At 41.7% G+C, this 13663-nt stretch overlaps 1 protein-coding gene across 6 annotated transcripts in view; it reads right to left on the reverse strand.

Annotated features, from left to right (window-relative positions):
• The window catches only part of LOC114783535 (probable E3 ubiquitin-protein ligase MID2), a 111473-nt gene that overhangs the window by 24019 nt on the left and 73791 nt on the right, over positions 1-13663 (reverse strand). For 4 of the 6 annotated variants that reach the window (XM_028969020.1, XM_028969017.1, XM_028969018.1 and 1 more), the window contains exons 3-4: positions 1553-1618; positions 81-176 (exon numbers count right to left, since the gene is read on the reverse strand). In XM_028969020.1, the coding sequence (XP_028824853.1) occupies positions 81-176; positions 1553-1618 (162 nt within the window). The remainder of the gene's footprint in view (positions 1-80; positions 177-1552; positions 1619-13663) is intronic. The other 2 variants (XM_028969021.1, XM_028969019.1) reach the window with 1 other exon arrangement.

The raw sequence follows: 13663 nt of genomic DNA on the forward strand, positions 1-13663 counted from the left end.
TTCATGACTTTGCTCATTGCACATATATGGCAAGTTATTGATGGTTAGTGTGTGTGTGTGTGTCTGTGTATAGGACTGACCTCCACCTGCTGACAAATCTGAATGAGTTTGGCCATCTGGTTCTCCAGCTCCGTGTTCCTCTTCACCAGGTTGGTCAGGTTATTCTCCAGGGTTTGCTAAAATACACAGAGGCAGGTATTTTGTACAATAATTCAGCTATATACTTATATCAACATCTACTTTTACATTAACCTTCTAATAATACATTACAATTATAGACATTGTAGTGATCACCGCATGTGATTAAATTCATATCGAATCCAGGTTCTTCACAAAAGCAATTTTCTGAACTTGCTGGTCACAAAAAATTACAGGTTAAGGCTAAATACATGTGTTGGAATGTAGATGTGGAGACAGTAAACCCACAGCAAACAAATAACAGACTTTCTACTGAACTACACACTCCAACCGCATGCTGTCAGCAGCACTGCCCACCACACTTTCATCTAATGTAAATGTAAATCTAGTTGCAGGTTGGCAGATCCTCCATTAAAATGCTCACGCCCACGCCCGTGGATTTTCAATCCTGGACAAAGATGGTGGCAACTGAACTGTTTTGTAAGTATTCTTGGGTTCCACTTCCTCCCATTTCATTTGTAGAGGCGGACATCTCACATCTGATTTAACACCAAATTCATATAGATTTATGAAAAGGACTACAGTCTAAACATTTTGCTTTCACAGTCCCTGTCCATGATTTAATATGCCCGTTATATAATAAAGTTGTGTTGGGCCAGTGTTAAGCATTGTGGAGCCCAAGCACCATATGCCAGGGTAACAACTCATACATTTTTGATACAACAGCAAAGAAATATGCCAGCTAGTACACACACACTTGTCCCAGCCATTTCCTCATGATCTCAGACGTCCCTGAAAGTCTAAATCAGTTACATGAGGTGTGGGGGATTATGGATGGACCTAAAAACCTGATTGGTTACCAGCAACAGGGTTCAACAACTTCACCAATGATGTATGATGAGATTTTTCCTGCATTGGATCTAATATAGAAGAAAAACAATTTTTCCCCTGCAAAATAAAATGAATAATGCAAATTTAAAAAAATAAAAAGTGTATAAGGTAGATTTGAACGGCACAATATGGATTGCTAATACATAGATTTTTTTTTTATATTCACCCGTCAAAACTGCACACTGAGACCATGTTTGAGTTTTCCGACTCTTTGGGCAACACATATTTATGAACAGCTGACTGTTATTCCACTTCCAATATGTGAGGTGGACAATGAGTGCGAGAACGAAGAAATAAGGTCTTGATATGTTTTTGCATATTATTAAAAATATATTTTTAAAAATGATAATAAACACATGCTCTGGTGTACTACTCTAAGCTGCTGGTTCATGCATGTGGAATATGAGTCCTGACCACCTGAACGTCACACACACAAACACACACACATGCATATCAAACAAAACTTTTTTTTTTTGTCTTTGTTTTTTTTGGGTTCTTTTTGGAAAGGCAGCCGGTGACTCACCGCAGCACTTGTCTTTGATGCCTCCAAAACGGCTTCTGAAAGTCTGGCCGGGCTCACTTGAAAAGCCTATGAACACACACACATACACACACAGCCCTTACACAGCAGCCCTGTACCCACAACGGTCTGGCGTGTTTGTAGGTGTGTGATACAGAAGACTGTTACATGCCATTCCAACTGCTGAAGTAGTGTGTTCCTAGTAGTGACTACAGTGGGGCAAAAAAGTTTTTGGCAGCCAATGATTATGAAAGTTGCCCGACTTAAAAAGATAAGAGAGATCTGTAATTTTCATCAAAGGTACACTTCAACGATACATGGCCCCATTCATCCTTTCCTTAATTCAGATCATTTGTCCTGTTCACTTTGCAGAAAAGCAGCCCCAAAGCATAATGTTTCCACCGCCATGCTTCACAGCGGGCATTGCGTTCTTGGGATGCAACTCAAGAATTCCCCCCCCCTCAAATACGAGTTGTATTTTAGCCTCATCTGAACACATGATATTCTCCCAGTCCTCATATGGATCAGGCAGATGGTCTCTGGCAATTTTTAGAAGGGCATGGACATGTGCTGGCGCTAAGCAGGGGATCTTTCAAGCACTGCAGGATTTCCTGGATTTTTTTTACGTTGTGTCTCTCACAGTTGAAAATTACAGAACTCTGATCTTTTTAAGTGGGGGAACTTGCACAATGAGTGGATGCCAAAACCTTTTTTGCCCCAATATAGCTACCTAAACAGCATAGTAAGGTGTAGTATGGTGTTGTTAGGTATGGAACAGTATGGGGTGGTATTGTATGACATATGGTATGATATATGGTATGGTATGGTGTAGTATCTGTTATTATGGTATAGTATGGTGTCTGTACGTTATATTATGACATGATATAATATGGCATGGTATGGTATGGTATGATGTGGTAAAGTATGCTGTGCTAAGGTAAGGTGTAGTACGGTGTTGTAAGCAGGGTTCTGCAAGTTAAAATTAAGCCATATTTAACACTTTAAGGCCACTTTCATCAAATGTATGACCCTCCAACCTGTATATAGCAACTGCTGGATATAAATGGGACATTTTGGGGTTTTAGGTGCTTATACAATTTTGTATTTGTTGTTGCCTTCTCAACTACAACTTTAAATACAACAATTGCCAGTCTCCATATACATTCCAACCTGGGCTATCATCGTAACGTCACACATACAACTTGTAAAATGTGCGGGTTGCTTTAAGAAAGCTGTGCTGTTGTACGGGGTGGGTGTGGCTTTGAATGGAAAACAAATAGGCAAAAAGTTTGGACACACCTTCTCATTCAATGTGTTTTCTTTATTTTCATGACCATTTACGTTGGTAGATTCTCACTGAAGGCATCAAAACTATGAATGTGGATTTATGTACTTAACAAAAAGTAGAGACCTGGCCTCCACAGTCACCGGACCTGAACCCAGTTGAGATGGTTTGGGGTGAGATGGACCGCAGAGTGAAGGCAAAGGGGTCAACAAGTGCTAAACACCTCTGGGAACTCCTTCAAGACTGTTGGAAAAGCATTTCAGGTGACGACCTCTTGAAGCTCATCGAGAGAATGCCAAGAGTGTGCAAAGCAGTAATCAGAGCAAAGGGCGGCTATTTTGAAGAAACTATTAAATATGTTTTATATTTATATATTACTTTTTTCCTAGTGTGTGGCAACAAATGCTTCAGTAATAATGTAAATGGTCATGAAAATAAAGTAAACACATTGAATGAGAAGGTGTGTCCAAACTTTTGGCATGTACTGCATAAAACGAAAAATATTGCCGCTTCAGTCCTCATAATATAAATCGCATAATATTATGTTAATGTAATAGCATTGTCATGTGACATCCTCTATTTCATCCTGACTACTACAAGTAAGCCAGATTTTTATCTGTCTTTATTTGCTTCCTGTGTCTTCTGTCCTGTTTCTTGTCTTCCCTCTGTATTATCCCAGGAGCACAACATCTGTGCTTCCTGTTTCTTAGGTCCTGTTTCTACTCTTCCCTCTGGATTATCCCAGGAGCGTCAACGGATACATGTCCGCTGGTGAGTGTAGAATTTTGCCATCTGGCTCCATAGGCAGTTCTGCTAATTCCGATTTCATACGCAAAAATGCAAAACACATATTAGAAATTCGCCAAATTAGTTAGAGGTTAACCGTAAATAAACTTATTGGGTCTGCAGTATATTTTAAGACATTTAAATCTGAATTTATGAATTACTAGTGATTTTTATGTAAGGCCGTAATTTTTGAAAATCCAATTTAAGAATTTTAAGGATCCACAGATACCCTGTGTAAGGTATGATAAGGTAAGTTAGTTTTGTGGTGGGATGGTATAGTATGGCATACGGTATGATATTTAGTATGATATGGTATGGTGTAATATTTGGTGGTGTGGTACAGTATTGTACGGTATAGTATGACATAGGATATGGTATGGTATGATGTGGTAAGGTATGGTGTGCTATGGGGGTCATGGCAGGGGTAAGTGTACTGAATTGCTTGTGGAGGAGGCATTTTGGCTGTCATCGCAGCAGAAGAGGACAGATGGGTCATTAATTACAGAATCTGAGTGAGGAAAGAGGAGGGAAATGAATTATATATCAAATACACAGCTGCCTCCCACGAGAATACACACTCAAGCACAGAGAGTGAGAAAGCACAGGCGAGAGAGAGACATGGAAAAACCTGACCAAGAGGGCAACAGCAAAAGCAGATATAGAGTCAGACGGCAGGAGGGGAAAAAGTGGTGATAAAGTGTGATCAGATGAATTAGTGTTGGCGTGTGTGCTAGTGTGTTGATGGTACAGGCGTGAGAGGATTCAGGGTGAAGGTGAGGGTGAGGAATGTGTATGTGTTTTGAGGGTGACTCTGCATGAGTGTGTAAGCTGTGCAGCATGAGTTTTTCTTTGATGTCGGCATGACTGACTCAAAAACAAGACCACCCCCCTGCTCCTGCTGCACACACACCTGCATTGCCCAAGTGTCAAATATGGTCACGTCTCTCTGAAATGTCATCACTGAAGCTCCTTTTCAACTTTATCCATTACTGGCACTGAAAATCCAAAACTTTTCACATTTGCACAACTTCACTAGCATAAGGCCCAGAGGCCTCCTCAGAATAATCAGATCCCAAGTGGAAAATTTTAATATACATTCTTTAACTGAAAATTTCAGACTATAAGCAGCTACGATTTGAGAACTGCGGCTTTTACAATGCTTTTTATAGGCTAACTTGGTTCTTGCCACATACACAGTGAACCTTGCCAGCACATTCTCTTCCGTGCCAGACTCTCCCAGTCTCTCAGTCTACAACTCTACCCTCCACTCGGCAGTATACCCACAACACAAAGGACAAGGGGGTATATAACAGACGTGACGTTGTGAAGCGTCTTTCGGGGAAATGGCACTATGTTACAGTAAGCCGCAAGGCGGCTATGGTCACAATTTACCATCGCCCTTTAATACTGCTAAAAACACTGTTCCGAGAAAAAAAAAAAAAGAAAAAATTGTGTTATGTACAGTGGGTATGGAAAGAAGTCAGACCCCCCCTTAAATTTTTCACTATTGGTTATACTTCAGCCATTATCCAAAATCATTCCACTTAAGGATTATGGAGGCCTCTATGCTCTTAGGAACCTTAAGTGCAGCAGAATTTTTTTGTATCCTTGGCCAGATCTTTGCCTTGCCGCATTTTTGTCTCTGAGCTCTTCAGACAGTTCCTTTGACCTCGTGATTCTCATTTTCTCTGACATGCATTGACATCAGTATAATCAAACACAGCTGGACTCAAATGAAGGTGTAGAACCATCTCAAGGATGATCAGAAGAAGTGGACAGTACCTGGGTTAAATATATGAGTGCCACATTAAATGGTCTGAATACTTAGGACCATGTGATATTTCAGTTTTTCTTTGTTAATAAATCTGTCAATATGTGTTGCTGTGTGTATATTAATGAGAGAAAAATTAAAATGATCTTAGCAAAGAGTTGCAATATAACAAAGAGTGACAATTTTAAGGGGGTCTGAATACTTTCTGTACCCACTGTATGTAGTTGTGGATATTACCGAATATCAAATTAATTTAATTAAAAGTAAAAAAAAAAAAAAATCTTGCTCTGTTAAATTTTTCAATGGGGACATCTGCGGCTTATAAACAAGTGTGGCTTATGAATGTACAATTTATTTTTTTATTAGTAGGTGCATCTTAGGTGTGCTCTATAGTCTGGAATTTATTGACATCCTCTGTGTAAATATGTATATTCTCACATCATATTAAAATACATCAAGACCTTCAATATGCAATAATGCGGCAATTTCAAAAGAGAAAAAACAATAAACAAATTCTACTGTGTATTTGATTTCATACTGAGTTTAGATTTACCATAGTTGATGTAAGCCATTGTCATTAACTTCCTTAACTTCAAGTCCACTGTTCAAGTCTGCCTAACTTCTATACTTGCTTTGCAAATGCATGCATGACGATTCTCAAACACTGAAAGTAGTAGTGTCCCCCAACTCTGAAAATGTGGTTGTATCATACCGGATAATTTCCATAATCATGAACATAATCATGGAGTGAATCATATAGAGGGAAAAAAATATTGTCCCATTCCTACTTTCTAATGTCAGAAATGAATCCTCAGGTTGTCCTATATATGTGATGTTTCTTGGTCCCCATTAGGACAGAACAGAGGAAGACAGCTTGGAACACATACGCTCCAGCAACACAATGTATAATGAGATAATTGCTCAATGGAACGTAAGGGTATATGCCCAATTAGTTTTTATCTCCATGATGTTAATACATTTTGCTTTCACATTATGAAGTAGATAATTGTGGTAATTATTAAAATGCTAAATTAACTTTAGGGTATATGGTGGCCTAGCGGTTCAGAAAAAGGCCCTGTAATCAGAAGGTTGTTGGTTCAAATCCCAATCAGCCAAGGTACCACTGAGGTGCCACTGAGCAAACCCTCCCCGGGCACCTGTCATGGCTGCCCACTGCTCACTGAGTGATGGGTTAAAAGCAGAGGACAATTTTTGTTGTGTGGACCGTGTGCTGTGCTGCAGTGTGTCACAATGACAATCACTTCACTTTCACTTTACAGAGTTTGGTCTGTATCTGGAAACACACAAAAATAAATAGCTGGGCAAAAGCCAAACCTTTTATTAGCCATGTACATCTCCCTCCAGTTAATCAGTGGGACGTTAGGAGAGGGAGAACGTGTGAAATCTCACTCCACATCAACCGAGCACCAGGAACCAAGCGGTTTCATCCCATCCTGCCTCTCTCCTGAGACACTGCACCAGCGTGGCGTAATAAGAAGTGCAGCGCCACTTCGCATGAAGGCCGACTGCTAATTAATCAGTCATGCTTAACAGGGTCTGCCTCTGTGTGACAAGGCGACTTCTCCACCGCTCTTTAATATTTTTCATTTAAACCCTTCTTACGAGTGTCTGCAGACGCAGTTTGAACTTGAGTCAAATACGTCAGAACGGCACACACGGGTTCTAGACTACCTCTAGGGGCATTTCACAGGGATGCGGTGACGGCGAAATGATGCCAAGGCATCTTCAATAAATAAATAGATACAAAAATAATTAAATGAACAACGCGAGTGAACGGAAGCTGCTTGAAGGTTGATGTGACGAGGATCAAAAGTCTGATTCCCTCTCCGGAGAGCAGAGAAGATCCCTTTGGGGGTCTTCACTCTGCAAAAACAGCAGAAACAGGTATAATCTGGCCGTTTTAATTACGCCCACAAAGGACATGCAGCAGGGAGAGAGAACCAGACGGCGTCTGGCGAGAAAACACGGCCGAATTAGAGACGTGAAAGTAATTAGCACTCTTCAGAGCCACGCCAGTGGTAGTGGCGGCTGTTTTATAGGCATCGGACTATGTGGGTTTTCATTTAGAGGTAAACTTTACATCGGTTCTGCCCTGCTATTCTGACTGCTACCATTCTCTCATATAGTCGCACCTACAGCCAATTTAGTTCCCAATCCTCAATCCAACTAGGCCTCATAGACGTGGCATTCATGTTCAGCACTCATGCAACCCATATCCATGACATGGTTAGATGCATGAGGGCAGTGGTGGCCCAGCAGGTAAGGAAGCAGACCTGTAATTGGAATGTGGCCCGAATCGCCAAGGTGCCACAGGATCAAAGCATCGTCCCCACACACGCCTTTGCTAACTGCTCACTAAGGTGGTAGTTAAATGCGGTGGACATATTTTGTTGTGTCACCGTGTGCCGTGATGCAGTGTATCACAATGACAATCACTTCACTCTCACTCCCACCACCATGCTTGACCGTAGGTTAGACAAACTTGTCTTTGTACTCCTCACCTGGTTGTTGCCACACACGCTTGACACCATCAGGACCAAATAAGTTCATCTTGGTCTCATCAGACCACAGGACATGATTCCATTAAACCATCTTTAGAAAAAGCCTCCATCTGGGATGCAGACCAATTTGTGTGTCTGCTTCAATGCTGGCAGCAGTCATACATTGTTGACTAAAGTTGCCAAATAAATCTGATTGTCATTGTACGTATCGTGGAGTAAGGTGCAGATGGGGCATAAAGAGAGATGCAGAGCATTTATCACCCATAGTGGTTTATTACTTGAACAGGCAGGGGGCGCTCACATTAATCACAGTATCCCCTGCACTCTCCTAATCTCCCCAACACACAATCAACGGACCATCACCTCAACCAGCTAATGCCCTCAGACTCTCCAACGCTAACAAAGAAGAACACTACTGACCCAACCACATCACCAACAGTGACATCGAACGCACGATCCGTGCCCGCACATCCCTAATAGGCGGGCACAGATACGTGCAGCGACTCAGGAGAAACCTGCAAATGAATCTCGTCCTCCAAATCACTTCTATACACCTCTCACAGCTCCACAGTAACAGCGGTTGTTCAATACCGAAATTTAGATCTTGTTTTTGTTTTCTGTTCTCGACTCATGCAGCATTTTCGTGCAGCCGCTGAGCAGATGAAAAGGGGAAATGGAGCTGCCCAACGTGCTCGGTGCTGACACAGTAGTCCAACACCAGTCTCTTTCAGTTAACTCTTTATTTCTATAAAAAAATTCCAAGTTTCAAACATCTTCAGAAATTCAGTAAAAGCATTGCTTTCCCCGATCAACCACTCACTACTTCTGGCTCCAAATAATGGGTCCCACTGTCACCAGCCCATGTGACCCAACGTAAATGATTACATATTTGATCCCCTGCTGATTTTGTACATTTGCCGATTAATAAAGGAACGATCAGTCTGTAATTTCAGGTTTAAAAATGCATAATTATTTAATCCCCTATCGATCAGTAAGATTGCTGGCTCCCAGTTGTATTTTATACAGGAGCTTCACAAAAAAAAAAAATCTATCCATACAAGCAATCAATCTATCCAGATTCCAAACTCTGCACCATGGCCAAGACCACAGAGCTTTGGTCTTGATAATGAAAACAGTGAGGAACCATCCCAGAACTATTTGGGGGGAACTTGTCAATGATCTCAAGGCAGCTGGCACCACAGTCACCAAGAAAACACACTACGCTGTGAAGGACTGAAATGCTGCAATCCTGCATGGTTCCCCTGCTCAAGAAAGCACATGTACATGTTTGCCACTGAACATCTAAATGAATCAGAGGAGGACTACGTGAATGTGTTGTGGTCAGATTAGACAAAAAATACAGTTCTTTGGCATCAACTCAACTCGACATTTTTGGTGAAGGAGAAATCTTTACCCTTTGAGCCAATTTTCAGAAACGGAGAAAAATAAAACAAATGTTCAGACTTAAAAAGAATGTAAAAAAAAAAAAATTCAGCTCTTCTGAATCTTCTGAACCTCTTTTGAAACCAAGTCCTCACAAACAATCCCAGCAGTCATGCAGGGCAGCGACGCTTTACACGACCCCCTGCTGCTGCTGTGTGAAGGCTGAGCATAGATCCATACATACATATATACATACATATTTTATTAAATGATTACGGATTCAATCTACATGCACCATCTTAGCTCCCCTGAGGTTGCAATTACAACAACAACAACATTTATTTCTTAAATATCCCAAAATCACATACAGTATGTCTCAATGGGCTTTGACAAGCCCTACACTTGACCCTTCTGCACACAAGGAAAAACTCCACACAAAAAAAATAATTAGATATAAAAAAAAATTCAAATTCACGGTTCCGTTCTGGATCTTTGTCACAGGCCATTTTTCACGGATTGAGTATCATTACAGCTCAGGTTACAACTGAGTAGATGTATCAGGACTGACCCCTGTAGAGGTCATCTTTCAGGCTATAGGATAGTCACAGCCTAGTTCAATCATGTATTCGTAGGTCAAAAAAACCCTTAAATACATGAAAACATCAAAAACGTTTTGTAACAGCTGCCTTTGTTGAGAGAATGGCGTGGCCTATTTCCGCATCCACTAGAGACTGGATTTTTTTTTTTTCCATGCACAACATGGAAAATCAGGCACAAACAAGCAAAACGCTGAGACCTTGCTTCTTCAACTCTAAAACATGAAGGAATACTTAATTGCACCACTTTTATGGTGATCATTGCATAATGCAGATACATCTCTCAGTTCTTCAGATTACAGGCAGTGCTGCAGTGGAGAGCACCAGCAATGTCTGTAGCAACTATACCGCAGTTGTACTTTTCGGAGTATTTTTGTTTCTTTTGTCTGTGGACAGGGAATGTGTGGATCAGGTAAGAACCAGTGGACCTGATGTAAGCTGTGAGCAACTTGTTAACTCACGACAGCAAGCCTTCAAGCTGTAAACATGTCAATGCTTTTAACTAGGCCTGGCATGGACAGTCCAGAAGGATGCGGACACATGTATATATATATAGCGCCTACAGGTTGACAGAGCGAAGCCTTTCATCAGACCCGGCTGTTGTCAGCATTAACACATGCCGGGTTCTGGGACAATGAGGCAGCATTAGCGACTAATTTGACTGCAAATTGGTAGCACTGCAGCATTCATGGTTAGAAACCATGAGGGAATTCCCGCGTTGGAAAAATCTGGTATGATCTAATGTCACTTGAGATCTTTCTAGCCAACCCTGGTTGTCATATGTTTGAAAAGTAGTATCGTTTAAACATCACACAGTGCCAAATATCATACGTAATGCTCCCATGAAAGAAAAGACGTGTCCAGATGGACACAATCACGCTACTCTCGTGTTACCACTGAAAAATGAACAAACAATGCATCACCCGAATCGGCCCAAAAACTCCTTTACGGTCTGCCTACATCTTTACGTGGGGATCGTCTCAGCTAAGAGTGAATGACATGTCCGTGTGAAAGTCAGACCCCACACAGGAAGTGAACAAAATGCAGCTGTGTTGATCATTTTAAATATTTAAAAAGTAATTCGTTTAGACAGCCTTGCTCGAAATAAGCATTAACGTTAGCTAGGCAAGCTACCGAGTATAAATCTAACTCTGCTTACAGGATAGGTTTCAAGCAATTTAGCGTGCTTATACTGGAAAACGATTTGTGGGTACCATTTGGCTGATGAGGACGATGCACTGGTCCTTGCTAACTGGCGTATCCAAATTCAGAGAAAAGCAGACCTGGCCGTCGATTCTCAAAAAATTATGATTCTACTCTGTGAAAATGACTGAGACGATGTTGTCCTCACCAGCTGTTAGAGCAGACGTTCATCTGAGAATAATGTGGCCAGCTGTCAATAAAAATGTCCTCGTCAACACCACAACAACCACTGTTCTGGAAGCATTTCAGTTTGGGGAATACAGAAAAGAAGATAAAATGTAAAGTCCATTGGTCTATGAAGGCTAAAGTATCATAAAACCACTCACCCAAAGGAACAGACAGATGTAGTGGGTGGTTGTAGCCTAGTGGGTAACACACTCGCCTATGAACCAGAAGACCCAGGTTCAAATCCCACTTACTACCATTGTGTCCCTGAGCAAGACACTTAACCCTGAGTTGCTCCAGGGGGGAACTGTCTGCTAAATGCTGTAAATGTAAGTGTATTTCCTCAGAGTACACCAGAAAAAGTGGTATTGAAAATGGTTGGATGTACACGATTAAAAGGTAATCGTGTACATCGTGTTGTTAGCAGTAAAATAAGTTAGTTAGTTCAGTTTGTTTATGGCAATGGCATATGTATTCACAATCTCTAAACCAGAATCTTAAACCCTGTCCACACAACAACATTTTTCTCTAAACCAGTGAAATTTCTATCTGATTTGGCCTTGCGTCCGCATGGAAACAGACTGAATTTCTCTTTTCCGCATATTCATGTGCACAGCAGATGACCTATAACCCCAAATGCATCGTACATTTAACAATGGTGCATAAAATGCCTGTGGTTGTAGCAACTTTAAGAAATCCACTCTACGAGGCACATTTCTAAAGAAAAGACAAGGTTGGAGAACAACAACGTGTTCAGGTTATTTAACACAGTGCGGTGGAGACCTAGGTGCGAAACAAGGAGAGCACTTTGGATGAGACTGGGGAATTACAGCACCACTTACTGGTGTGGAGGGGGGTTACAACAGTGTTTGGTCCGACAATTCATTTTAGAGAAACTTCTAGTGAGGTGTCACTCCTGTAAGGGTTCAGCACAGCGGATCTTCTATTTCCATTCCTTTCAGTGCCCTACCGGCTTACAGCATCAGTGGCCGTCAGCTGATGGATCAGCTGATCCAAAATGGAAAATTGTTGTTGTTGTCCACTTACTGATATCATTTACAAAGGGCACCCTTTCTCATTTATCTGGGCATGAAGAAAATGAACTGGCTTGTGCATACCCAGTAGTTGGGTTATGTAACACATTATTTACTCTATATTCATACTCATGAAAGCTCTTAATGGGCTCTTTCCACTGAGGACACAAACAAACTCTTAATTATGTTTGGTTTCTTTAAATAAATTACATTAATAAATGAACTCAGCTCAAACTATGGTCAGTTTTTTTGTCTGTACAGTAAATGTCTTACACACCTCTGATTCTAACCACTGGTGCTTCATACTGAGCATCATTTTTACTAGATCATTGAATTCTTTCAATTGGGGGTGGTAGTAGTCTAGTGGGTAACACAATCGCCTATGAACCAGAAGACCCAGGTTCAAATCCCACGTACTACCATTGTGTCCCTGAGCAAGACACTTAACCCTGAGTGTCTCCACGGGGGGAATGTCCCTGTAACTACTGGTTGTAAGACGCTCTGGATAAGGGCGTCTGATAAATGTTGTAAATGTAAATGTAAATCGTCAGTAGCCGATCAGAGGTGTGCGAAACTATGTTTCCTCCTCCGGTTTACTTTCCAGGTGAGAAGCCCTTCAAATTACGAATGTAATTGGAACAGCAGCAGACGACTCCTCGGACCTCCTGCCGAGATAATCTGACAGAGTAATTATTGTGGCGTGGTGCTCAGGGGCTTAGTGCTAACCTCAGACAAACAGCGGGATGTGACAGCGCTGCCGTCCTCCGCGGCGGAGACAACGGCGGCCCGGTTTCGCTCTGTCACCAACTGCCACTGCCAGCTGAGAGAGGTGCCACTGCCCTATTTCAAAGAAACCATTAGAGATCCTGTTGTGCTATAAAGCATGCATGGGCAGGTCTCTTTGTCACATCCTGTGCTGGGCTCGTCTCAGCTGAGGGCCAAATGGCTTCCTTAAAACCCGGACGAAAGTGGACCATAAATCACAGACACAATCAATAATTCTTTGGAGTAAATCTATTTTTGTTCTTTATTCTGTTCCTGTGTAAGCCTCCTTCCTTGACCTTTAGCTTGGACTTGGGTGATGGGGCTGTGTGCTTTTATGGTTTCGTTCCAGGACTGGGAGTATGAGGAAAGCCAAAGTGTGTGTGTGTGTGTGTGTGTTTGTGTGACACAACCTTTCAGAGCCTGACCCTGCAGGAAACTCGCCTCACGGCTTACGTCTGCATCCCTGTGGAATGCTGAGGAACGGACGCTCCAGAGATTCCTGGCAGCTGGACAGAACTGTGGTGTTCGGGATACAACAAATTCTCCTGATCCCCAGAAGAGGAATGGGTTATTTGAACAGCTTTGGTAAAAAATACCTTGAATC

This window comes from Denticeps clupeoides, unplaced genomic scaffold (assembly GCF_900700375.1).
Source record: "Denticeps clupeoides unplaced genomic scaffold, fDenClu1.1, whole genome shotgun sequence".
In the NCBI taxonomy this organism is placed as follows: domain Eukaryota; kingdom Metazoa; phylum Chordata; class Actinopteri; order Clupeiformes; family Denticipitidae; genus Denticeps; species Denticeps clupeoides.